We start from the raw sequence: 27,980 nt of genomic DNA on the forward strand, positions 1-27,980 counted from the left end.
TTAGAGGACAACCAGTTCACACTGGAGCAAGTCAGAGGCCCCGGGGAGACGTCTTCGAGTCGACGAAGAGGTAGAGCGCCTCATGGGAGTAAATATACCTGAGCTGGTGGGAAGTTTGAAGATACACTAGGATAAGACGAACAGAGAAAACTGAGAAAACAAAAATGTAGACTTTTAAAAAGGGAAAACAAAATGAAAGATAAAAGTTGCTAATAGATTGTAATATGCATCATGATTTCAGAGATGTTAAAATGAGTTAGAATCAAAACCCAGGAGTTCATGTAGTAAGGGCTTTTAAGTGATAAGGATTTCTTAAAATTTTAAAAATATATTTTGTTATTGGTTTCAGAGAGGAAAGGAGAGGGAGAGAGAGGTAGAAACATCAATGATGAGAGAGAATCATCGATTAGCTGCCTCCTGCATGCCCCCTACTGGGAATCAAGCTTGCAACCCAGGCATGTGCCCTTGACTGGAATTGAACCTGGGACTCTTCAGTCCGCAGGCCAACACTCTATCCACTGAGTCAAACCAGCTAAGGCCTTAAATTTTTTTTTTTTAAAAATATTTTATTGATTTTTTTGATTTTTTTTTTTTTTTACAGAGAGGAAGGGAGAGGGATAGAGAGTTAGAAACATCAATGAGAGAGAAACATCAATCAGCTGCCTCCTGCACGCCCCCCACTGGGTATGTGGCCGCAACCAAGGTATATGCCCTTGACTGGAATAGAACCTGGGACCCCTCAGTCCGCAGGCCGATGCTCTATCCACTGAGCCAAACCGGTTAGGACAAGGGCCTTAAATTTTTTATAATTTATTAAGATATAGCCTGGCTGGTGTGGCTCAGTGGTTGAACATTGACCTATGAAACAGATGTCACCATTCAATTCCCGGTCAGGGCATATGCCTGGGTTACTGGCTTGATCCCCAGTGTGGGGCGTGCAAGAGGCAGCCAATCGATGACTTTCTCTCATCATTGATGTTTCTATCTTTCTCTCCCTCTCCCTTTCTTTCTGAAATCAATAATTAAAAATAATAATACTTTCAATAATAAAGAATTTAAATAAATATATATAAAGAAAAAAAGACATATTTCTTACACATCCACAAACAAGTTAAGCAAATTCAAGTATATATCATTTATTTTTTTTTTTAAAAAAGGTTTGACACCCTTTCATTTGAGCTGTTTCTTGAACCCAACTATCTTAAAATTGGTTCCTTTCAGTTTCAGTAAATGCTTATAGCGATTCCTTATTATCTTATTCCAGATAACAACATGAGATGCTTTCATGGTTTTAGAAACAACGAAACTCTTACTATGAAACCTCATCAGAGCATTAGATGTGTGACCAATATCACCATAAACCTGAATATTTAAGCTAATTAAATCTATCTGAAAATAAACAATATTTCATTAATACATATGTCAAAAATAAATAAGTAAATTGCAAGTTACACATATAAAATAGGAATACATAGGCGTATATACTGTGTTCCTTTCAGTTCCATCTTAGCCCTAAGTTCTGTGAACAGGAACCGCCTCTTCAAACAACGCACGAGGAAACTACCCCTGACTTCCCCAGGAGTGGGACAAGCTGCTGGGAACTGGAAGTGGCCCTGGAAGTAAGAGACAGTCCTGGCTGAAATTCTGGCTTGGAGCCTCTTCATGGTGCAAAGCCCCCTCCTACTGCGATGGGGAAGAACTTGCGTCAGTCCCATGAATCTTGTCCAGAGACTCCAGGACTTGTGTTTTGGTGGTTTTAGCGTGGGCTCCTGGGCCCCATGGGAATTCACATTGTGCAGGATCACTATTTAAAAAAAAAATGTATTTTATTGATTTTTTACAGAGAGGAACGGAGAGAGATAGAGAGTTAGAAACATCGATGAGAGAGAAACATTGATCAGCTGCCTCCTACACGCCCCCCACTGGGGATGTGCCCACAACCAAGGTACGTGCCCTTGACCGGAATCGAACCTGGGACCCTTCAGTCCGCAGGCTGACGCTCTATCCACTGAGCCAAACCGGTTTCGGCGTGCAGGATCACTATTGGCCACCTGCTGGTACTGCAGGTGTTTTTCTTTCATGAAATCTTTGGTGATGAGCTCTGGAGGCTCTCCAAAGATGAAGTGCTCCCTCCCAGAACGTATCCCCGTCAAATTCAGAACTTCCCAGACTTCCTCCTTGGCGGCACGGTTCCCCTTCAGGGAGATCACACCAGGGTAAGTATCTGGGCGCGGACCTTGGGCACACCCTTCTCACCCTGCAGCATCCGCTCATAGGTGAGGCCCATTTGGAGGAGGAGGCCATCGTAGTGGATGGTGGGATTCCCTCCCTTCACGTCAAGGCCAAAGATCATCTCCATGAGCCACAGGCTCTCAGAAAGATCTCAGTGAAGTGGTCTTGGTACTTTCTGGCGACAGTCTTCAACATATCGGCCTTGCTTATTGGCTCTTTTAGGAAATTCGCCAACACATTCCTATCTAGAGCATCTATAGGCACATTCTTGGGGTCTGGCCCAGCCTGTGAGGTGCTAACTTCCTCCTCTCGGCGACTGGAGCCCTCATCTGATCTGCTTGATGCGGTGGCTCTGATGGCGAAGAAAGACGAGCAGAAACTCGGAGGACTCTCAGGAGCATTGGGGATAGCAGCCTCAGGCGCCTCCTTCAGATTGCCGGGCATTCGGGCATTGGAGGAGGATGGGAGGAGACAGGTCTCCCCCAGAGCCTTGGAGAGCAGTGTAACCTCCAGGCCCAGGATCTCACTGTGGGTCTCACTGAAGGAGTTGATCAGGTGAGCATTGTGGATTTTTCTGACGAAAAGGCATTGACGACTCTGTGGGTAGCAGTGCTCGACTCTTGTGGGTGGGAGTGTGGACAGGAAGGGGAGCACTGGGGAATCACTGCCTGACTGGGTGGCACGGGGACTCTTCCCTCAGCTGACCAGAAGCCCCTGGGCCTCAGATCAAAGCCTCTCAGCCCCAGGCTGCAGGAGGAATTTCTTACTTTCTGAAACTTCCCCTCCCCCAACATTCTTTAGTAGTAATTTGGCGGAGTGTGAATTTCTCTCATCCCTAAGGCTTTTTGTTCAACTCTGGGGTGGGTGGGGGGAATCTTCAGCCATTTCTACTAGTACTTTCAATTCTCTTTCTCTAGAACTCCTATTATATAAACATTTAAACCTTTTAACCGGCTTCCCATGATTTTAACTGCTGTTTCTTTTTGTTCATCTCATGCAATATTCTGAGTGAATTCCTCAGTTCTTCCACCCAATTCTCTAATTTACTCTTTGAGCTTATTTATTATAGAGTTTCTCCCGTTTATGGCCTTTTAGTTTTCAACTAGGGTATTTTTTCATTTCACGGATTTCTAATTGGTTATCCTCCATGTTAACTCATTTCAGCTTATTTTTGCTTAATGATTTCCTTTTGAAATGGAAGGTCTGAACATTTCAACCTTCTATTTTAAAGTCTTTTTATACTTCTTTTCTGACTGGTAATTTCAAAGGCTATTTTTATCACCAAGTAGGTTTTTCCATGTTTTGGAATTATGGTTCACGAGCTCTTTTTGAGTGAGAAAATATTTGTTTTGTTTGATTTCTCTCTCTTACTTTCTTCTCACCCCTTCTCAGGTGCCTCCATCTGTCCCTCTGGGCCTCAACCTAGAACCAGATCATGGCGCTCCACTCAGGATGCTAGGGATATGGCAGATCTAGTCACGGGCCAGCAGGCAGCTTGGTAATTCCTGGTAGTAAGGTGTTCTCTTTGTTCCTCCCCTCCCGGGGCTCCATGCAAGCCAGACTTCACAGACCGACAGCTGTTTTCTTTTTTTAGCTTCTTTTATTAAAATTTATTTTTATTTTTATTTTTTTAAAAATATATTTTATTGATTTTTTACAGAGAGGAAGAGAGAGGGATAGAGAGTTAGAGACATCGATGAGAGAGAAACATCGATCAGCTGCCTCCTACACACCCCCTACTGGGGATGTGCCCGCAACCAAGGTACATGCCCTTGACCGGAATCGAACCTGGGACCCTTGAGTCCGCAGGCCGACGCTCTATCCACTGAGCCAAACCGGTTTCGGCTCTTTTTTTTAAAAAAATTACTTTATTGATAAGGTATCACATATTTGTCCTCAACGCCCCCCCACCCCGACAGCTGTTTTCTTCAGCTTCTTTCCACCAGCAGTGGAGCCCCCATCAGCCTCTTGTATCCAGCTGTGAGCATCGTTCCCCCACACTGTGGGGGGGCCCTTTTTACCCCGACAGGAGCTGAACTCCGGTCCGGCTGTCAGGGTCCAGCTTCCGGACTTAGAACCCACAAGCCTGTGACTTCAGCCCCACGGATCTTACTGAGTTTCTATTCCATCTGGCGCGTGGAGATATGTGAGAGTCCAGTTGCGATTTTTGAAAATCATTTTCACATTTTAAATGTCATGGCTGGCTATGTGTTTGAAGCCAGGGGGGTTTTAGAGACATAAGCTCACTTCCTTGTGTTGTGTTGACTTCAACCTCCTCACACCTGCTTTCTGACCCCACCCTTCTAGTGAAACCACCAACTCAAAGTCTCTGGTGATCTCTAAGTTACCAAACCCAATGGACGTTTCTCTGTCGGAATCGTGTTTGACTGCTTGGAGGCTTTTGGCGTAACTGCTCCGTTCTTTAATTAAACACTACTCTCTGTTCGGCTACCCAGCATTCTCCTGGTTCTCATTCTCATTGCCCTTCGCAGCTCAATAGATCAGCAATTCTGAGATCTTCCTTTGTCTTCTGGCATTCATTGTTGAGGAGTAGTTGGCTAACGTTTGTTAGTCTTTTGTAGACAGTCTCATCTTTGTTCATAAGTTGCTTTGAAGGTTGTGTTTCTCGTATTTGCTGTTCTCCCATTTTACCACGCTGTCTAGGTATGACGTTTTTATACTTTGCTCCATATCCCGTGACCTGCACCCGAAGGACAGGGTGAGCTCAGGTCCCGCCCGCCCTGATGTAGAAACAGGCTTGGGGTCCAGGTTAACCGAGATGACTCATTTTCTCTTGTGACACAGGCCTGTGGCCAGTTCCTGGCGCCTCCCCAGGCTGGCGAGCAGCGTGGTTCTGTCCTCCTGTGGGGAGTAGACAGGACCTTTGTTCCAACGCCCCGTCTTCTCAGGGCTCAAGGCCTCATCTTCTGTGCACACATTAACGTTAAAACCCCTCCTTAATCCAGAAGACCGATCCTGTTTTAGTCAGGATCCTGTTCACCGTGCTCATCTGGGGTTCCGTTTTGATTTTTGGCACTTGGGAATTTCCCTTTCTTGCTTTCAATCTCAGATATGTCTTCAAAAAAAAAAAAATTATCTAGCATTTCTCTCTGTGTGAGAGGTGAGTCCTGCTTCGGTTCCGTCAGCTTGTCTTGGTTTGGACACTATTGTGGAACTCAAAGCCAAGAATTGGACTCTTTCCCCTCACTGGGTTCTTTGGAGTCCTCTTTCCTTTGTCAATAAACCACACCCCTAAGATCTACTACAACCACGTAGCCAAAATGGAGTTTCAGTCAACGGAAGCCCATTTTAATAAAGTGGAGTTTGGGAATTTCTGAACCTCAGGATAAAGTTCAAGTTCTGATCCTAACTTTGTTCTTAACTCTGATTCCTGTTATTCTATATAGTAAAAGGCTAATATGCAAATGGCCCCCTCGACCGGGAGTTCGACCTGGAGTTTGACTAGGGGTGAGGCTGGCCAGCTAACCTCCCATGTCCCCTTCTTCCCTCCCTCTCTCACCCCACCCACCAGCCTGACCCAGTCGACCCTGATCTGGGCAGGCCAGCCGGACCCCACCTGTGCACGAATTTGTGCACAGGGCCGGCCTCTAGTACACCAATAATTTCTTAAAATATATTTTTATTGATTTCAGAGAGGAAGGGAGGGAGAGAGAGATAGAAACATCAATGATAAACATCATTAACTTTCTGCCTCCTGCATGCTCCCTGCCCCCCCCCCCCCCCTCAACACCACTGGGGAATCAGGCACACAACCCAGACATATCTGAGATTGAAAGCAAGAAAGGGAAATTCCCAAGGTGCCTTTGATCAGAATTGAACCTGGGACACTTCAGTTCACAGGCGGATGATCCATTCACTGAGCCAAACCGGCCAGGCTACACCAATACTTTTAACAAACCAAAGCCCTTGCTATTGTCTCTGTACCCACTGAGCTTTCTCATGTCTACGACTTTGAATATGATGCTCCCTTTAGCTGTAATACTTTCACCAACACTGCAGGCGAATCCAACCTGTCTTTCCAAGCCCAGCTGCACAGGTGTTCCTCTGGAGCCTGGCTAACCTTTCTGGCGTGAGGTCACGGAGGTCACCGGAGCTCCCTCGGGGTTCTGTGCCTGAGGGAGGCAGCTGTGGGGCCAGGGACTGAGTCTGCCGGTTGATGGCATGACCTGGTTCTGCTGCAGCTGAGTTATGTCTCTTTTACCTCCCTGAGCTTCCATTCTTCTTAAACAAAACAGAGATGGAAATAGCTACCTCTCAAAGTTACAGTTTCTTTCATCATTCTTGTGGTTTTTGAGTTGACAGAAAACCCAAACCAAACTGGCTTTTGACAAAAGGGCACTTAATGGTTTATTCACGTGAGAAGTCTAGGTAGGGGCAAAGATGGCTTCAGGCGTGGGTGAGTTCAAAGCTCAAATAATATCGCCAGGACGCTGTACCTCCCCTTCTCTCAGCTCTGGCTTCTGTCTTGTCATCTTCAGACTTGGTTCATTTTCTTTTTTAAAATACATTTTTATTGATTTTAGAGATGAAGAGAGAGGGAGGGAGAGATAGAAGCATCAATGATGAGAGAGAATCATTGGTCGGCCACCTCCTTCACGCCTCCCACTGGAGATCGAGCCCGCAACCCCTGGCACGTGCCCTGACTGGGACTCGAACTGTGACCTCCTGGTTCATAGGTTGACGCTCAACCACTGAGCCACGCCAGCCGGGCCAGTCTCGGGTCAAAGAGCAGCAAGACGGCTGGCAGCAGTCCCAGGACCAGGTTTTGAACTGCTGTGTGCCGCCAGCCCAGATGGGCTTGAGATCCGCTTTGTCAGAAGCCCTAGCTCACGTCTGTTACCCTCCCTGGCCTGGAGCACTTGATGCTTGAATTTGCTGGGGCCCAGGAGGCTTGTTCTACCCAGGACCCTGGGGTGCAGCTGTCAGGGCAGCACATGGCAAGAGAGTGGGTGGGGGAGGCTCCCCGGTGAGCAGTGAACCTTTCTCTGCGGGCACAGGTAAGCCAGCTCTCGCTCTTTTCATAGGGGTTGGGGGAGGTACATTATTTCAGGAAGATGCGTCCTTGCATTGATTGATTAGTGGACCTGGACAGCCTAGGCCACTCAGAGAAAAGTCCTTCTGGTTTGTTTATTATTTATGTGTTTATCTAATTCCTGGTTAACTTTCCTCTTCCAGCCCTCACTATCAGGGGGTACAGACTGAGTGAAACGATTTCCCATAGACACTGACCATCAGGGTTGGCTTGGGGCTCCCTCCCTGAGGCCTGAGCTTCCAGGAAGTTTTGAGTTTAATGAAAAGAACTGGGTATCAGTTCTAGTTGAACGGCTGGAAGCCCAGCCAGCGAATCTGGTCTCTCTCTCTCTCTCTCTCTCTCTCTCTCTCTCTCTCTCTCTCTCTCTCTTTTTCTCTCTGGTCTGTGGGGTTGTGTTCATTTCTTCAGAGTTCCTATTTGAACATGGAGCCTCGAGCTACGGGGGCCAAACAGGAATCTGGGAAACAAGATCTTAAAGGGGAGCGTGGAGGACCCCGCTGGCCCAGCCTGTAGGTGGCCCCACCCCAGAGCTGACGGAGAGCTGCTCGGGGCTGGCTTTGCGGCAGAGGCACTAACTCTCCTCAGCCACAGTGTTCGGTAGGAACGGCGATGTGGCTCAACACATAAAACACTGTGGCTGCAGGGACCTGGGAGTTTCAACCTTCCTTCTCTTTAATGGTAGCAATGACTCTATTCCAGGGGTGGGGCCCTAGCAGGGTAGCAACAACAGGGACACTTTCTTAGAGAAGGAGAGGTCCCTGATCACAGGTGTTCACAACATGGACATAGTAAGCACTTAATTAAGTTGGACAGTCCTGGTTGGAAATAGTGCTCCAGCCCCTGTACCTCGAAGACAATTGCTGGGGGGTAGAGGAGTGGGAATGAGAATCGCCTAAGTCCGTGGTCGGCAAACGGCGGCTCGCGAGCCACGTGCGGCTCTTTGGCCCCTTGAGTGCGGCTCTTCCACAACATACCACGGCCTGGGCGAGTCTATTTTGAAGAAGTGGCGTTAGAAGAAGTTTAAGTTTTAAAAAATTTGGCTCTCAAAAGAAATTTCAATCGTTGTACTGTTGGTATTTGGCTCCGTTGACTAATGAGTTTGCCGACCACTGGCCTAAGTGCATTGTTCGCAGGTCAGGAGGCACCAAAGGAAAATCTGAGCGGGCCGGTCAGCAGCATCCAGCCGGGCGCTCGGCAGGCTCCCAGCAAAGCTGAGTGTTGCTGAAAAGGAACTCCCTGTCCACTAGCTTCACTTCCTGGACTGGGCGAGTCGGGGCGAGCTCCTTCCTGGAGGATATCCCTTGACTTCCAGGTTCTGACCTGGCCTCCCGTTGGTGTCTCGGTCTTTTCCCCGGCGGGCATCTTCCCTCTCTTCCTGACACTGGTCTCCACTGTGGGCCCAGCAATGCTCTCACCACTCTTTTGGGATAGTGTCCCCCTCTACCCTGAACCTGCCCTTTGGTCTCTCTTCCCCACAAGTAGCCACGGGTGCTCTGTGCAGGGACCCCTGGCAGCAGCAGGCCCCATAGGGAGCCACACAGAGGCGAGTTCTAATCCCAGCTGTCACTTATGACCAGGGCGAACATGAGCAACTTGTTTCATCTCTCTGAGGGTCAGTTTCCTCATCTGTAACATGGGCATAATTGATATGACCGGGTTTCTATGAGAGTTGATAAAATAAAGGACGTAGGACGGTGAGCAGGCTGCCTCTTTGTAAATGCAGCTCTTAGTAAGAATGAAGATCTGGCCCTGGTCACTGTGGCTCAGTTGGTTGAGCATCATCCCAGGTACTGAGAGGTTGCAGGCTAGATTCCTGGTCAGGGCACATGCGCTGGTTGTGGGCTCGATCCCCAGTAGGGGATATGTAAGAGGCAGCTAATCTATGTTTCTCTCTCTCTCTCTCTCTCTCTCTCTCTTCTCTTTTTCTCTCTCTCAAAATCAATACAAAAACATATATATTTTTTTTAAAAAAAGAGTGAAGATCTGGCCCTGGCTGGGTAGCTCAGTTGGTTTAGAGCATCATCCCAAAATGCACAAGGTTGCAGGTTGGATCCCAGGACAGGGCACATACAAGAATCAGCCAATGAATACATAAATTTAAGTGGAACAACACATCAATAATTCTCTCTCTCTCTCTCTTCCTCTTTTCTCTCTCTCTCTCAAAATCAATAAATATAATTTTTTTTTTAAAAAAGAAAGAAATCTTAAAAAAAAAAAAAAAGTTCTGTCTGCCTGGAGCAGGCACATGGCACAAATACCAGCTTCCCACCTCACCAGTGATAGCATCTGACCAGCAGAGTCAGGTGTTCACCCTGCGGACAAGTCCTGCAGCGATGGAGTCTCCACTTCCCCATTGGTAACCTGCTCTAATGTTTCACAATCTGTTAGTCAGGACAGTGTTCTCAACATCTCACCTAAGTTCCTCCTGCTACAATGTGTCACCGCACTTATTTTAAAATACTGGAACACACAAATAGACCCATGGAAATGAGCAGAGTTTTCTATGAGTCAGACACATTCAGGGGCCTTGGGTTACTCTTATCTTCAGAAGACCCGGCGGGCAGGGTGTGGGGTTGGGAGAGGGGATATTTGTTGTGTGACTACTGCAGGCGGGGCTACTAGTGCTGGGCTGTGCTGGAAGCTGCGAGAGGTCTAACAAGACCCTCTTGAGACTCATGTTTCGTTTGGACTAGCAGTCTCAGCCTCTCTCTCTCTCTCTCTCTCTGTCTCTCTCTCTCTCTCTCTTTCAGTTGCAACTAAATGACTGATCCTAATGTATAAAGCCCAGCAACACAGCAAAGAAATTTAACCAATGAATGCATGACTATAAGTGGAACAGCACATCAATAATCCTCTCTCTCTCAATTGGCCAACCTGATAGCAAATTGGTTCTGGCAAGGATCGAAATGAAAATTGTGTGTCGGCTGTCGTCTTTTAAGCAGACGACACTAGCCAGCCCCATGCAACAGATGTCATTCAGCCGTGCAGGTGCACCTTGCAGCTGATCCTTCTTGCTGGGCGATTACCATGAATCACGAACCTTGTGGTGCAGAATGTACGTGTCTAGGAGGCTCCTGTGGGAGCAGTGTGCTTGCCCTGCCCAGATGTCTCCCCTTCCACATGTGCCCACTCTGGATGTGCTCTAAGCCTCTGGGCTGAGGGTACAGTGGCATCCTGCCGATGTGTTCTGTTTAGCCCCAGTGCCTTTTTTTTTTTTTTTAGTTGAATTGGTTGCCCTAATCTAAAACTGTATTGATAGACTCACATGATCCAGGTTTCAGGCTTTCCTTGCAAAGGGGAAGATCTGGCAACGCAGAAGTTGCATTTTCTTACAGTAACATCTGGGTCTGAGCGGAGATGCTCCTTGTGGGTGGGACCCCCACTTCCTACTGCCTCAGCCCCACCCAGTTTAAACCTGCCGGGGGCCCTGAAGGCCTTTGAGCCGGGGGCTCTGGGCCTGTGACGTCCCTCCCGTGGTCACTGATAGCACAGCTGCCGGGAATGTGTTCCTTTGGGCTCTCTGACCTCCCTTCTTCCACCTGAAACAGCACAGATCGGTGTTTGTGATTCCTGCAGATATGCCTTCCCTGAGTTTATGGTTAATGCCACAGTTGAAGACGTGTCAATGCTACCAGCAGGTTCTTATATGAGGATCAAGGGGATCAATCTCTGAAATTTGATTCTTCGCATGTTTCCAGGTGCTTTAAAATCCATGGGGCTTGCCCTAGCTCAGTGATCGGCAAACTGCGGCTCGAGCCACATGCGGCTCTTCGGCCCCTTGAGTTTTTAGCAAAGGCCAGCTTAGGAGTACCCTAATTAAGTTAATATCAATGTACCTACCTATATAGTTTAAGTTTAAAAAATTTGGCTCTCAAAAGAAATTTCAGTCGTTGTACTGTTGATATTTGGTTGTGTTGACTAATGAGTCTGCCGACCACTGCCCTAGCTGAAAGGTGCGGGGTTGGGCCAGGGTCACACAGAATGGACTCAAGGCTCAGTGTAATCAACCTAATTTATTCCAGGCACCTGGGTGCAGGTGGTCTGACTGAGAAAGAGCCAGTGGTGAATTGGGGAGGGAGCAGGCTTTTTATGCGCTCAGGGAGAGCTGCAGACGGGGCTTTGGCTTGACCCACGTATCAGGTCTGTAGTTTTACGGCCTTGCCCTTTGTCCTTCTGCTGGCACCAGATGTCCCTTTTCGGGGGCTGTGCAGGGGTGATGGTCTTCAAGAATTTCTTTTTTTTTTTTAAATATATTTTTTATTGATTTTTTACAGAGAGGAAGGGAGAGGGATAGAGAGCTAGAAACATCGATGAGAGAGAAACATCGATCAGCTGCCTCCTGCACACCTCCCACTGGGGATGTGCCCGCAACCATTGTACATGCCCTTGACCGGAATCGAACCTGGGACCTTTCAGTCTGCAGGCCGACGCTCTATCCACTGAGCCAAACCGGTTTCGGCTCTTTCTTTTTTTTAAAAAAAAATATATTTTATTGATTTTTTACAGAGAGGAAGAGAGAGAGATAAGTTAGAAACATCGATCAGCTGCCTCCTGCACACCTCCTATTGGGGATGTGCCGCAACCAAGGTACATGCCCTGACCAGAATCGAACCTGGGACCGTTCAGTCCATAGGCCAACGCTCTATCCTCTGAGCCAAACCGGTCAGGGCAAGGAATTTCTGTAAAATAACCACTCAAGGGGAGCATGTTTGTGCAAGGCTTAGGCTAGCAGAACGAGCTTTCCCTTTGACATTTGTTAGATTTTGTAAGGCTCAAGCCTCGTGTTCTCCAGTTAACCCTTTCACTAGCCAGTTTGGCTCAGTGGATAGAGCGTCAGCTTGCGGAACAAGGGTCCCAGGTTCGATTCCGGTCAAGGCATGTACCTCGGTTGCAGGCTTCTCCCTGGTCAGGGCAACCAATTGATGTGTTTCTCTCAAATCGATATTTCTCTCTGTCTTTCCCTCTCTCACTTTCTCTAAAATCAATGAAAAAATATCCTTGGATGAGGATTAAAAAAAAAAAAAAATCCAGGGGGCTTCTGTGTGTGCAGAGGAAATCTCTCTACAACTTCCAGAATAACTGAAGCTCAGATGATCAGATGTATCTGCCTAATAAACAAAACTTAAAAAAAAAAAATTCTTAAACGACATTTTACATTTAAATCCTGATTACAAGTTATATTTATTTTGGGTGAAAATGACAGAAAGCCCCCGCTCAAATGGCTTCAACAGCAAGGAGATGTATGATCTCACATATCCTGAAGCCCTGCGGTGGGGCTGTGGGCGCAGGGGGCCGGGCTCCAGCTGCACTGCACGCTGCCTCTCGGTTCCGCCCTCCTCCGTGATCGGCAGTACCCTCAGGCTGCAGCGCTGTGGCTGCTGCAGTCTTATCATAGGAAGACACAACCATTCAGAGGAGGAAGTGGGACTCTTATTTCTCTTTTCTGGGGACTGTGGAAATCTCTCTCAGAAGCCCCACACTGGACTTTTACTCACATCTCATTGGCCAGCGCTGTGGCACGGCCCATTTCTAAACCAATCACCGGCAAGGAGAATGGGACTGCCAGTTGGCTTTTACTAATTGTCCCCAAGTGGAATGAATGTTGGCGAGTCCGTCATATTGATCACTACGTAACTTGAATTCCCGTGAACAATCCAAGTTCAATAATAGAAGTCCCCCCCAAAAAAAACGATTCCTTGAACATTTCAAACATCCTAACACACCAAACAGCAGACAGAAACACGAAATTAACATAATCTACAAAGGCTAGGGCAACATTTAAATCTAATTTAAACATATTAAAGCCATGGATTTAATTTCTCTTTCATTTACTCTATACTTATTCTTATAAGTAATATTAATGTTGACAGTTTTCTAGGATTACAGTAATTTTCCTAGACCCCAAATTAAAATAACACCATCTCGTACTGGCCAAGATTGTGGGTTGTTTATTTTAGGTTATTGATGTAGGTCGGGGTTATTGATAATGGGTTCTTGGCTGGAGCACGGGGTTTGGTGGGACCTTCTAAACCTGAGCTGACATGCATCAGGCGGCTCACCCCGTTACAGCAGCTTTAAGATAAAATTCACATCCATACAAGTCACCGTTTAAAGTATACAATTCAATGGTTTTTAGTATATTCACCGAGTTGTGCCACCATCACCACAATCAATTTTAGACATTTTTGTCACTCCAATAAGAAACCCATTAGTGGTCACTCTCCATTTCCCCCTTACTCCAAGCCCTAGGCAGCCACTAATCTACTTTCTCTCTGTGTGGATTTGCCTATTCTGGACATTCCGAACAAATGAAATCATATACTACATGGGGGCTGGACCCCTTTTATCATTAAACTTTACTTGTTCTATCAGTGGTACTTGTCATGCCTATAACTTTCAGAGATTTCCTGAAATGATGTTGTTGGTTTTTTTTTTAATTATTATTTTTTATTATTAACTTCAGAGAGGAAGGGAGAGGGAGAGAGAGAGAAACATCAATGATGAGAGAGAATCATTGATTAGCTGCCTCCTGCACATCCCCTACTGGGGATTGAGCCTGCAACCTGGGTATGTGCCCTTGACTGGAATTGAGCCCAGGACCCTTCAGTCACAGGCTGATGCTCTATCCACTGAGCCAAACCAGTTAGGGCTGAAATGATTTTTTTTTTTAAAGTTTTGCTCAGTTAGTATTATATAATTGGTTGTACTGCCCCTGTTTGAAATGATGGAAATATAAAATGTGTCTTATATATTAGGCATTCACTCCCTTCCTTTCTTCCTCCACACCATCCTTCCTTTCTTGCTGTCTGTCTTTGTTTCACATATAAGTATTGAGCATCTTCTCTGCATCAGGTATTATACTAGGCGCAGGGGATACAATGATGAACATGCAGGTGGGCCTTTCCTTTCCTGACCTATATTTGGGTGGAGGTCCTGCCCCTTCTGCTGATTTGAGGAGAGGAGGCCCTGTGGGTGCTGCTAAGAAACCATTTAGTGCCTTTGCAGGTTTGGCTCAGTGGAGAGAGTGTAGGCCTGCAGACTAAAGGGTCACAGGTTCAAGTCTGGTCGAGGGCACATGCCTGGATTGTGGGCTTGATCCCCAGGGGGTGTGTGCAGGACGCAGCCAATCTCTCATCATTGATGTTTCTCTCTCTCTCCCCCTTCCTCTCTGAAATCAATAAAAAAAAAAAAAGAAATATTTAGCAACTGTTCAGTGGGTGCCCAGAGCAGCTGCCTGTTCTTTCCCCATCTCTCCCATCATCTAACCCTTGGCATACTATCTTCGGTATATACTTACCATCATTTATGCAAACTTTCCCCATACATGCTTAATTATCTTATTACAATAACAACTCATAAAATATGTATCAGATTTGCTTTTTTATCAATTTTTATTTGATTATAACACTAAACTGTGCATTTATTTTATATTTATACCTAGATTCTTCCAAAAAAGGATTACAATTGAAGCAGAAAACAGGTCATTTATAAACAGCCAAGTTATAGAATAGAACAGCTAACTGGAAAGTCTTTCTTACAGTTGAGCACTAAATTTATCTTGGGCCAAAAAATAGAATGCAAACAAATTTGCATCAATGAAGAGATTTCGGAATGATGATAGGTGATTTAAACAGAGATTTAAAGAAAAAGGTTACAAATCATAGATTTGGTGAGGAGTTAAAATCAAGGAAATATGTGGTATAATAGGGAAGTACATTTTGATATTAGAACAAAAATAATTTAAAGTTGGATAAAAATGGAAAGTTTTGATGCAAAACGATGGGTTTAAAAAAATAAAAATATTCTTCAGGTTTATCACCTGGAAACAACTTTGGTGAGTAAGTACCAAATTTATTTGCACATGCAACAACCAGATTTTTTGTTCTAATATGCTCCTTAAAAAGAAACCAAGGCTTTTAAAAGCACAGCCAATTCCATGTCTTGGAGCTGGGAAAAATCAGGAAGGGCTTGTCAAAGAAAAAGGATGCTTCCAAAAAATGTTTGAAATAGTGTGTACAATGAAACCTGTATAACAGCATTCTTACTGGCCATGAAACAAAAATTTTTTTGAGTATAAAAAAAAAAATAATAGCCCGCTGGCATGGCTCAGTGATTGAGCATCGACCTATGAACCAGGAGGTTCCCTATCAGGGGACATGCCAGGTTGCAGGTTCAATTCATAGTAGGGGACGTGCAAGAGACAGCCGATCAATGATTCTCTCTCATCATTGTTGTTTCCATCTCTCTCTTTCTCCCTTCCTGTCTGAAATCAATAAAAATATTTTAAAAAGGAAGAATAATTACAGTTAATTATAACATTTGTGGAAGTCCATGTGTCAAAGTAAAACGTTTTTTTAAAAAAATATATTTTATTGATTTTTTTCAGAGAGGAAGAGAGAGGGATAGAGAGTTAGAAACATTGATCAGCTGCCTCTTGCACACCCCTTACTGGGGATGTGCTCGCAACCAAGGTACATGCCCTTGACCAGAATTGAACCTGGAACCCTTGAGTCCGCAGGCCGACGCTCTATTCACTAAGCCAAACCGGTTTCGGCCAAAGTAAAAAGTTTTGAAAAAGTATATGGAAAGGTATAGTTATCATACAAAAGAAGGATAAATGTAAGATACATTTCAGTTCTTATTAATTTTCAAAGTAGGTGTTAATATTTTTGGCTGCTTTGCTTCTTCTGTTTTTTAATATGATGTTTTAAAATTTGTATTTATCTATCTATCTATTTATTTTTAATTGATTTTTTTTTTTTTTAGAGAGAGAGGAAAGGAGAGGGAGAGAGAAAAACTGATGTGAGAGTGCAACTTCGATTGATTGCCTCCCGCATGCACTTCACCTGGCTATGTGCCTTTGGGTATGTGCACCTGAAACCTGGGTATGTGTCCTGACCTAGAATCAACTCGCAACCTTTGGGGGCACTGGACAAGGCCCGACTAACTGAGCCACTCTGGCCAAGGCACGGCTTTGCTTCTTCTGTTAAGTACATTTTGTATATAAAGTGTACACCAAAAGGTCTCAGGTTCAATTCCGGGTCAGGGCACATACCCAGGTTGTGTATGTGTACAGGAGGCAACCGATTGATTTTTCTCTCTCACATAGATGTTTCTCTTTCTCCCTCAGTGTGCATACACATTTTTCTCTTCCTTCCTCTTTCTAAAACCAATCAATCAATATATGTGTGTGTGGATATATCTATCTATCTATCTATCTATCTATTCATAGATATATATGAATTAGCTCAGGAATGAGGGGCACTATGAAGGGAGAGTGGGCCTGAGAAGGGTGCTAGGGGTTGGGGCACTTTCTTAGCCTCTTTCACGAACCCCTCTTTAAACCACTCCTTAAATTTTAGCGTTTGCTAGGATTCTACGCTTGTTTTAGCTTACTTTCTATTTTCTCTTGCTCATCTCATCTACTTGTATGTCACACCTGGGCTGGACATTACCCATAAGCCCTCAGGTCACACTCTTGCTTTTGACCTCAGGAGCCGGGTTCAAACCAGGCCCTTTCTCAGGCTCTGCCTCCCACCCTCGTGTTTGGACTTTGTTCGCTCTCTCTGATTCCTGCCAATTCTTCTCCTCGCTGTCTAGTCCTTTCAGATCTCAGTACTAATTTGGAGGGTCTGCCTGGCTTTTGGATTCAGTTTCTCCTAAAAACCACCTTTCTCTTGGGTCACCTTTCTGACTGCAAAGACCAAGGCTTCTTAGCCTAGGTGTCTGACACCAGTTCTGAAGTGCGGGTCTTTTTCTGACACCAAGCAAGTCTCCCAACACCAGCGGGAGTCAGCTCTGACACTATCTGGAGGTAGCATCAGCTCGCACAAGTTAAGGGCTCAGTCTCACAAGACTGCCCAGACTCCAGATGCCAATCGCGTCTAAGCACAGGTTGTTATTATTATCTGTGCTCCTGCCTGACCGGCTGGAAATCAGAGGTTCCCAGGACCAGGCTTTGATTTGCTGGAGCAGCTGGCAGAACTCAGGAAGCCAGGTTACGTATTAGATTACAAAGGGTATTATTAAAGGGTACGAAGGAACAGCCAGATGAAGAGATGCATGGGGGGAGGTCCCAGACACAGAAGCTTCTGTTTCCGTGGAGACTGGGGCCTGGCACAGGGAAGTGTTCAGGTCCACCAACCCGGAAGCTCTGTGCCTTGTCCTTTTGGATGTCTAGGGAGGCTTCATGACAAGGGCATCGTTGAGTACGTCATTGGCCAGGGGCGATCGATCCAACCTCCAGCCCCACTCCCTCCCCAGAGGTCAAAGGGGTGGGACTGAAAGTTCCAACCCTGTAGTCCTGGGTTACTCCGTCAACCACCCCCACCCTTAGGTGCTTTCCGAAGCTACATCATTAACATAACAAAAGACACCTTTATCCTCTCACCACTTAGGGAATCCCAAGGGTTTTGGGAGGTCTGGGCCAGGAACATAGATGAAATATATTTCCTATTATAAATCACAATATCACATAATCAAAACCACATGGTACTGGTACATTCCTCCTCGTCCTTCACCTCCCACATGCTTTTTCCTCCTCTTTCTTTCATACTATTGCACATGTAGCTACCTCTTTCTGGAATGCCCTTCCTTCTCTTCTACAGCTGCCTACGAACTTCTAGGAATCCTCAAGACTCCACTCCACCTCTGGGACGCCTACCCTCATCCCTGTCCTCAGAGGGTCAGGATGATGGATTTCCATGCCTTGTGGGGCAGTAGATCTGGCCTTGGTCTTGTTACCAGAAAGGTGGACCTGGCCGTAGGGGTCTGCCTAGGGCTGGCTGGTAGTGTGTGGCTTCTTGACTGCGCAGGAAAAATTTCATGAGTCCAGTTGAATTTCAGAGGATGTTTATTAAAGCTGGGGACCCTGAAACAAGGAAGGGCCTAGGGTAGCAGGAGAAGGACTAGGTGGGGCAGTGAGCCTGGGCTGGGCTGCTTTGGCTCACTAAGTGGTAGAGCATCGACCTATGAACCAGGAGGTCATGGTTCAATTCCTGGACGGGGCACATGCCCGGGTTGTGTTCTCAGTCCGCAGTGTAGGGCATGCAGGAGGCAGCCAATGGATGATTCTCTCTCCTCTTTGATGTTTCTATCTCTCTCGCCCTCTCCCTTCCTCTCTGAAATCAACTTCAAAAAAAAGTCAGAGAAAAGGGGTCCTTGGGGACAGGTTCAGGGGGGCTGCCCAGGATGAACTGCCACTGCCCATTGCAGCCCTCCCTGGTTGCAAGCCTAGTGGGGTCCCTTAGTGTTTAGGAGATGCATGCCAGTGGGGGAAGAGGGGCAGAAGGGGGAGGGGAAAGGCAAGGGCCTGCGCCTGGGAGAGACCTTCATTTTGAGGGGAGGCCTTAGGGGGAGGATCTCAATAGACTATTCATCAGTTTTATGCTGACGTGCCAAAATTAGATGTATTTCCTTAACTTCCTCTGTCCTTGGGCGTGGTTGGCAAATGGCACTAATTGCATTTCTGCTATCTGTCTCCCTGGGAAGGGTGATTTAAGCTAGTTAACTGCTGATTGGGGAGAAGTGCAAACTATTTACTTTTTTTTTTAAACACACACACACACACACACACACACACACACACACACAGATTTTAGAGAGAGAGGGAGAGAGAGAAACATTGATGTGAGAGAACTATGGACCAGTTGCTTCCCACATGCACAAAGCTCAGTCAACTTGAGCCACACTGTCCAGGGCCAAACCATTTCCTCTTAAGTGTCCTTGTGTTTAGGGAAAATGGTATTTACTAGAGGGCTGCAAACTGCTGTTTAACTATCTGTCTCAGTTTCCCTATTCTACTTGCCAAGGAATTTTCCAAGCTTCTTCCTATCCTGCCTCAGTCTCAGTGAAAGATCATCAAACTGGGGTTTTCCGTAAGACACTGGGCTCAGCTAGTGCAGTCTGAGAGGCTTTCAGAGTTAGTTAGCCCTGTCACACTTATAATTAAAAGGTCAGATTTTGCTGCTTTTGCATCTCGAGCAAACCACCCACCCCTAGGGCCTCTGAAGCTTTGTCCTAGTTGGCCTTAGAACTCAATTATTCTCCTCCTTGCTCATTCCCAGTGCCCCTCCCACTTGGATGGGCTTTAGTAATTACATGTTCACAGCTGTTATTGGTTCCTCACAATAACCCAACCCCGGGAGGCAGACAGGCCAGTTGAGGAGACTGCAATTTCACCTGGCTCTGAGGACAGGAGGCAGCCCCGACTCTCGGAGGCTCTGCTTAAACCCGGGGACGGGCTTATGACACTTCCCGTGGAACCAGAGGCTTCCTCTTGTCCCTGGGAAAGCAATGGGGTAATGGCAGTAGGGAGGATGCTATCGGCTGCTGAGTGGCCAGTGTTGGGGACACCACTTCCACATCTGCCCACGTCAGGCATGATCGGTCAGCGTTTGTGCCTTCTGCTGCCAGATTGCGCCCACTGATTCCTGGGCATGTCAGACCTTGGGGGAAGGCAGGAGCTCTGCAGAGTTAGCTGACGAGCCTGGTGCTCCTGTCTTATGAGGCCTCGGATGCTGACCTCCCCAGTTTCTCCTCCCATCTCAGCACTCCTGCACTGTTCTCCACACTCCAGTCATACTGGCCTTCCCTTGGGTTTCTTTTCTTTCTTTCTTTCTTTCTTTCTTTCTTTCTTTCTTTCTTTCTTTCTTTCTTTCTTTCTTTCTTTCTTCTTTTTTTTTAAAAAATGTATTTTATTGATTTTTTTACAGAGAGGAAGGGAGAGGAATAGAGAGTCAGAAACATCGATGAGAGAGAAACATCAATCAGCTGCCTCCCGCACACCTCCTACTGGGGATGTGCCCGCAACCAAGGTACATGCCCTTGACCGGAATCGAACCTGGGACCCTTCAGTCTGCAGGCTGACGCTCTAGCCACTGAGCCAAACCGGTTAGGGCCCCTTGGGTTTCTTGACTAAACGGTGTTTCGTCCAGGCTGTTCTTTCTGTCTGTAAGGTTCTTCCCTCACTTTTTGCCTAGTTAACTGCAACGCATCCTTCAGGACTCAGACTCATTGTCACTCCTAATCTGCAGGCTTCCCTGTCCCTAACAGAGCAGCATGTTCACCTGTATTCACTCACCTACCAGCCCACACTTTTCCTTTGCATCATTTAGCAGAAAAACACAGGATAGTCTGAAATGCAGTCCACAGGCGGAGGGGGAGGAGGCCATTTATTTGTAACACGTAGGAAGCCGTAAATGTTAGCCATGGCCGAGCTAGTCCCGAATGAAAGAACACAGGCCACCCAGCCAAAGGGATTACCTTTCCAACACAGTAGGGCTATGCAGTCTCCCGTGAGATCTCCTAGAATCCCCATTTTCTCATCCTCTGCCTTCACACTCCACAGCTGCTCTTCCTGTCTTCTCAACAACTATCCCTTCCCCTAAAAAACTCTGCATTGTGGTCTTTATTCTCTCTTCTTTTCTTTCCTATTCTCCATGACAAACAACAATAACCATAACAGCCCTGGCTGGTGGCTCAGTTAGCTTAGCATCGTCCATGCGCTGAAAGGTCACCAGTTCGATTCTTAGGCAGGGCACATACCCAGGTTGTGGGTTCGATTCCGGATCGAGGTGCATATGGGAGGCAACCGATTGGTGTTTCTCTCTTACGTTGTTATCTCTCTCTCTCTCTCTCTCCCTTACTCTCTCTCTAAAAATAAATACAGACATGCTAAAAACACACACCAAAAAAAACAGCTCAAGAACTAGCCTTGGCAGGTAGGACTCTTGTTCGAAGGCAGGGGAGGGGGAAAGTCTGAATAGGCTAAGCCAGAATCTTCTCTGATGGGTTCCAGAAGGAAACATTATCTTGTCATGGTTGTTTGGTTACCTAATGCTACATAACAAACTATTCAAAACTTAGTGGCATAGAACATGGACGATTTCATTGTGCTCATGATTCAGCAGGTGGGAAGTCTGGGCAGGGCACAGAGGGGATGGTTGGTCTTTGCTTCCCAATGTGTGGGGCCTTAGCTAGTTGGCTCAAATGGCTGGAGATGGCAGGGACAGCTTGACTGGGGTACCATGTCTGGAGTTTTGGTTCTTCGCCATGTAGCTTCTGCTGAGACCAGAATGTCCAAGATGGCTCCTTCACTCATTTGTGCGATGCCTGGGCTGGTGTGGTTGAAACAGCTGGGGTCTGGACAGCCTGTTCTCTCTCTCCACGTGGCTTTTCCATGTGGATTGAACTTCTCACAGCATAACAGCAAAATTCAAAGAGTGGAAATCCCAAGAAATCTGGATGAAAGCTGTAAAGCTTTTCATGATTTGGCCGTAGAAATCCCAGGCTGTCACTCCTGCCACATGACACTAAGTCCAGCTCATATCCAAGAAGAGGGGAATGAGACTTCACCTCTTGGTATATTATGCAGCACGGATCTATAGGGAGGGACACGGTTAATGGCAGGCATCTTGGAGACTATCCACCACAGTCCTCACCACCTCCCAGCTACCACAAATCATGAACCTTTCATGGAACTCACTTGAAGCCAGTGCCGCAGGGCCAGTGTGGCTCAGTGGTTGAGTCTTGACCTATAGACCAGGAGGTCACAGTTTGATCCCTGGTTGGGGCACATGCCTGGGTTGCGGGCTCAGTCCCCAGTGTGGGGCATGCAGGAGGCAGCCAATTGATGATTCTTTCTCATCATTGATGTTTCTATCTCTCTCTCTCCCTCTCCCTTCCTCTCTGAAATTAATACTAATATGTATATTTTTTAAAAATCATAGAGCCTTTTTGTCTAATTGGGAGTGTATCTGAAGCATACTCTTCAATCTTACACCTGTTCCCTGAGCTGAAAAAAAATTTTTGAGGTAATTTTTATCCCGAAGTCATACTTTCCTTGAAGTGTGCTGAATTTAATCTTTGCTATTGGTCCCTATCCTGCTTTGAGAGTCTTAAACTGGGAGAGACTAGGGATTAGAAACAGTTCTATTTTTGAACCTAGCAATTCTTGGCCCCTTTATAGTCCCTTTAAAGTCTTCTTGAAAACTGAACAATTTCTTCTTTAATTCAACTGCCTTCTTGTACTTTGTCTTTGACAAATAGAAAAAGCCAATGGCCATTTCAGCATTCTGATTGAACATCTCCTTAGCCACATCCACAAGATCATTAAATATCCTTTCTATTTTTCATTAGATACCCTTTCCAATTTTAACATTACCTCAGGCAACACTGCTGTCAAGCATTCTTCCACTATATAAATGGGCCGCCTTTTATCCCACTGTATTAATGTCCTTAGGGTGGGTAAGAACTGTATTCTCACAGTTCTGGAGGCTAGAAGCCCAAGTTCAAGGTGCCGGTAGGGTTGGTTCCTTCTAAGAGCTGTGAGGAAGAATCTGTCTCATTCCTCTCTCCCAGCTTCTGGTGGCTTGCTGGCAATTGTAGGTATTCCTTGGCTTAAAGATCCATCACCTTGATCTCTGCCTTTATGTCCACGTTTTCCTCCTTATATACATGTTTTGTCTAATTTTTCCCTTTTATAAGAGCACTAGTCATATTGAATTCGTTCCATTCTGATGACCTCATTTTACCAGATTACCTCTATAAAGACTCTATCTCCAAATAAGATCACATTCTGAGGTATTGGAGTTAGGACTTAAACATATGGATTTTTTTTTTTTGGGGGGGACACAATTCAACTCATAACCTTCAATAACAATTTTCTCACTGTTCTTTAAGCTTTCACTTGAGCTCATTTTAGCTCCTGCCCACTCCCTGTCCAAAGCCAATACAATACATATCTATCTATCTATATAAAAGCCTAAGCGACTGTTACTACCAAACGACCGGAACGACCAGAACAACTAGTCGACCAGTCACTATGACGCGCACTGACCACCAGGGGGCAGACGCTCAATGCAGGAGCTGCCCCTGGTGGTCAGTGCGCTCCCACAGCCAACCTCCCACATCCAGCCAACCTCCCCCCGTCCCTCCCCACCCCTCAGCTGGCAAACCTTCTGTAGTCCCTCCTCCCATTCAGCAGGCCCCGTCTGGCAGGCCTGGCAGCCCAGCCCCAATTGGGACTGGGCGAGATGGCCCTGATAGGCCCTGATCGCCAGCCAGGACTAGGGACCCCACTGTGCACCAGGCCTCTAGTATATATGTATATATACATCTATATATGTATATATATATATATATCTCCTATATAATAAAAGGCTAATATGCAAATTGTCCCCTTGACTGAGAGTTTGACTGGGAGTTCAACCGGGAGTTTGCACAGGGGGTAGGGTTCAACTGGGAATTTGACTAGGGGGCAGGGCCGGCTGGCCAACTGCTCGAGGCCCCTCCCCCCAGGTGGCCCTGCCCCCGATCAGCCCCCCCCACCTTGATTGGGGCAAACTTGTGCACTGGGCCTCTAGTATATATATTCAGCTGTATCTAACTTCACCAATGTCAATATCAGGGGCTGATCAGGGAAGCAGCCCCACTGTGGAATACAGGATTTATTATAGGGATTATATGCATCACAACTGCAGAAGAAGCTAAGGAAGAAAAGGTCTGAAAGCAGATAGCTGGAGGATGAGAGAAAAGTGATTAACCAGGGATCAACAAAGAAAGCTGGTGAAAAAGTCTATGAAAGTCTGTGCTACCTCTGCATCCAGTAATGGGCCTGAAATTGATAGTTCAACATGGCTAGCAGTCAGGAAGAAAAGTTGGATCGACTTGGGGGAGAGTGAGGACGAACTAGAATCTACAAGGACAACCTGGAACCCACGAGGACAAAGGGAAACCCTAGCTATCACATTGTAACCCAGGTAGTCTGCAGAAGTTGATGTCTTTTCCCCAGAAGTTGATGTGTGCCTTGCCCAGAGCTTGGAGAAGATGAAATAGGAGATGTGATAGGAGCTGGAGGAATTGGGGTCGGGCTGCTGCTCTGCCGGCAGATCAGTAACAAACTTAGTTTGATCCTATATCAACCATTCAGAGCACAAGAGCGGTTTTACTGGTTCCTTCTAAATCTTATCAAACTTCTCTCGTGGCCAGTCCTATCCTGGAACCAGACTGGAATTTGGGAAGCTACATTTCAGCTTAGTTAAATTGATACAGCACAAACCTACCACATCAGTCAAACCTCAACAGTTGCCGATACCATAATGCTGTGTCTCACATACATTAGTTTTTCATTTAAGCCTCAGAACAGTTTCTTAAGATAAATATTAGCGTCCCGGGTCTGGGTGAGACCTCGCCCCTGCGTCCGGTTGAGGCTGGAGCCCGGGTCCGGGTGAGGCCGCATGCCCCTGGGTCCAGGTGAGGCCACGCGCCCCGGGGCCTGGGTGATGCTGGGCCCCAGGTCCGGTGAGACCAAACCAGAGGGAGTCGGACCTCCATTACCACCATTTGTCCACCATCCAGAGCTGAAAAGTCAGTGCCAACATGTACACATAAGGAACTGGTGGACATTGAAATTGGGTCTCAAAAGAACTGTTGGTCCAGAAAGAAACTCACTACAGACTGTTTCATTTGCCTGTCAGCATAACTATTATTGCTCATCTCACATTCGGTTCTTATAAGTATATTTCTAGTAACACATGATCTCACTCATCTAGGGGAAATGATGAACAACATAGACGGATGAACAAGAACAGACCCAGAAATAAGGAGGCATCGATCGGATTGTCGGGCCTCAGAGGGAGGATAGGGGAGGGTGGGGGGAGGGGGGAGAGATCAACCAAAGGACTTGTGTGCATGCATATGAGCCTAACCAATGGTTAAGGACAACAGGGGGGTGGGGGCATCTGTGGGGAGGGGTGTGGGATGGGAATGGAGGGATGAGGACAAATATGTGACACCTTAATCAATAAAGAAATTAAAAAAAAAGATAAATATTAGCACCCCATTTTGCATATTAGGAAATGAAGCCATGTATTTGCTCGTAGATAAGTACATGGTGGAGCCTGGATTCTGTGTGATAGCCAGCTTCCAAGATGGCCCCCAGGATTTAAAAAACATATTATTTTTATTTATTTCAGAGAGGAAAGGAGAGAAAGAGAGAGATAGAAATATCAATGATGAGAGAGAATCATTGGTTGGCTGCCTCCTGCGCGCCCCTCACTGGGGATGGAGCCTGCAATTTGGGCATGTGCCCCGACTAGGAAATCGAGCTGTGACCTCCTGGTTGGTAGGTTGACGTTCAGCCACTGAGGGTGGCCCCAGTGATTTTGCCTACTGGTATTCATGCTCTTCTGTAGTTCCCCTCCCACATTAACTAGGTCTGACTGAGCACTTAGTAGAATATTGCAGAAATGACGGTGAGTGACTTTCAAAGGTGGATCATAAAAGACATTGCAGCTTCTACCCTTCTTTTTCTAGAATCACCTGCTGGAGGAGGGTGGCGGGAAGCCGGTAGCCATGCTGTTAGGAGACTCAAGCTGCCTGTGGGCAGACCCATAGGGAGGAACTGAGGCCTTTTGTGAACAGTACTTGTGGGTGAATTATCTTGGAAGTAGAATCTGCAGCACCAGCCTACCCTTCAGATGACTACAGCCCTGACTGAAATCCCCCACGGGACCTCAAGCCAGAACTATGCATCGAATTGGCTTCTAAATTTTGGACCGATAGAAAATACGAGATAATGTTTATTATTGCTTGAAGCTGTTAAATTTTGGGGTCATTAGTTACATAGTGATAGATAACTAATATAAACTGTTAGGTTCCAAAGCACAGCTTTTTCCATGACGTATTTTTAAAAAATTGGTTTGGATTATGAGGATGGACATTGTGGAAGAAGTAGGAATTTGGGAGTTCAGAATGTCCTGGTTATGTGATTAAAAAAAAAAAAAAAAAGCTTTGAAATATCTGTTTGGGCTTCTAGATCCTGAGAGAGAAGGAGGCATGTCATCTAGTGGTGAAGCTGAACTTTCGGAATTAGGAGGGTTTCTTCATTTTGTCACTACCCAGGGAACGCTGAGTTGACATGAAGAAAATTAGAGGTTAAGTCATGTGCTTCTGCTAACTAGCAGACTTGGGCTGGATTTGGGGAAGAAAAGTGATAGAGATTGCATTCTGGCAGGTCAAGCTTCTGCCCCTTCCCTTCAACTAGGCCATTCTCTCCCCTGCCTCCCTCCCAACCTGCCCCCCTCCCTCCATGTTCCCTTTGGTCCCAAGCTCATCCAAGCAGCCCCTTCCTTTCCTGCTCTTTTCAAATCCCTTTTCCTTATGATGCTCTTTTTCGTTTTTTTTTTTTTTTTTATAACGTACGTATGTATGTGTGCATTTAGGGACATAAAAGAGGAAAAAAACCCCAACTTTTCCTGAGAACCGTCTCCTTTTGCAAACTCGTGGTATTTGTCCTCTCCATAATGTTCAGATTTGGTCTTGGATCGGAGAGGTGAGGCACTGGGCCTGGTGACCCAATCAGGCTGGAGTCATCCGGCAATAGTTATCCCAGGATGCAAGCACTATAAGAACCTTCCCAGGACATCTGGCGCAACCATGTTCATTTAGTATGTGGGACATTTGAAGCACCAAGAGCTCAAGTTGCTATTAACAGGTATTCGTGGAACCCTTACAAGGAGGCCTCTCTTCTGGAGTTGGCTAAGTTCTTTTAAAAGGTCCACCCATTCTGATTAGTTACTATTAATCTGATAGTAAGATAGGCGGAGTGATTGGCTGGGGTCCTCGAGGTTTTTATGCAAGGGCAGAAACACCAGGAAGAGCCCCATAACCCAGGTCAAACCCTCCCTAAATTGTACACTGACCCTCAGTAGCTGAGGGTTAAAGGAAAGGTTGCTGGCCCTAGCCGGTTTGGCTCAGTGGTTAGAGCATAGGCCTGCGGACTGAAGGATCTCGGTTCCATTCCAGTCTGGGCACATGCGGGAGGCAACCAACGGATGTGTGAGTGTGCCTCTCTCACATTCACGCTTCTCTCTCTCTCTCTCTCTCCGTCCCCGCCCCTCCCTTTCACTCTCTAAAAATCAATGGATCGGGTGAGGATTAGCAACAACAACGACTCTACACCCACTTTGAGCCTCGTCTCCTGCTACACAGGAGGCATCAAAAAAACGTTTGCGAAATGAATGAACCAACTTCCCTCCGAAGCCCTCCCCCCCCCACCCCCCACCTCATCCTCTCCCCCTAGGACTGCACCAGCATTCCAGCTCCCGCCGGCGACTTTTCGGGGGTCTGGTCTGGTCTCCTCAGACGGTGACCCCGTCCCCGGATCGGGACCAGGGCGCCCCTCTTCCCTGCGGGGCGCCGCTGGAACCGGACAGGGCGCTCCCTTAGACTCTCACCGCCTCCCTCGGGATGGAGGCTCCGGCGGGAAGGGCACCCGGGCACCCAAAGGGCCCGAGCTGGCTTGGGGGAGCACTAGGGGGCCGCGGGGGGCTGTTTACGGTCCCAGCCGGGGCGGAGGGCCACCCCGCGCCCCCGCCCCCGCCCGCGGCTCTGGGAGGGCGCCCGGGGCGGCGGCGGGGGCGGGTCCCGGCGGGGGCGGGACCGGCCGAGGTCAGGTGACCGTCACGGCGGCGGCGGCGGCGGCGGCGGAGGCCGAGGGTGTCGGGCGCGGAGAGGCAGGCGGCGCAGGCTGGGCAGTCGGCGGAGGACGGCCGCGGCCATGGGGGGCTTGAAAGACGAGCTGCTCAAGACCATCTGGCACGCGTTCACCGCCCTGGACCTGGACCACAGCGGCAAGGTCTCCAAGTCCCAGCTCAAGGTGGGTGCCCGCCGCCCCCTGCCCGGCCCCCCCCGG

General features: G+C 47.0%; 1 protein-coding gene and 1 pseudogene across 2 annotated transcripts in view; one reads left to right on the plus strand and one right to left on the minus strand.

Annotated features, from left to right (window-relative positions):
* On the minus strand, nucleotides 1–27,847 carry LOC129151312 (melanoma-associated antigen B16-like; annotated as a pseudogene).
* The window catches only part of SWAP70 (switching B cell complex subunit SWAP70), a 74,304-nt gene continuing 74,114 nt past the window's right edge, over nucleotides 27,791–27,980 (plus strand). For both annotated transcript variants that reach the window (XM_008151043.3, XM_054725274.1), the window contains exon 1: nucleotides 27,791–27,944. In XM_008151043.3, the coding sequence (XP_008149265.1) occupies nucleotides 27,846–27,944 (99 nt within the window). In that variant the 5' untranslated portion in view covers nucleotides 27,791–27,845. The remainder of the gene's footprint in view (nucleotides 27,945–27,980) is intronic.

Source organism: Eptesicus fuscus, chromosome 13, assembly GCF_027574615.1.
Source record: "Eptesicus fuscus isolate TK198812 chromosome 13, DD_ASM_mEF_20220401, whole genome shotgun sequence".
Lineage (NCBI taxonomy): Eukaryota > Metazoa > Chordata > Mammalia > Chiroptera > Vespertilionidae > Eptesicus > Eptesicus fuscus.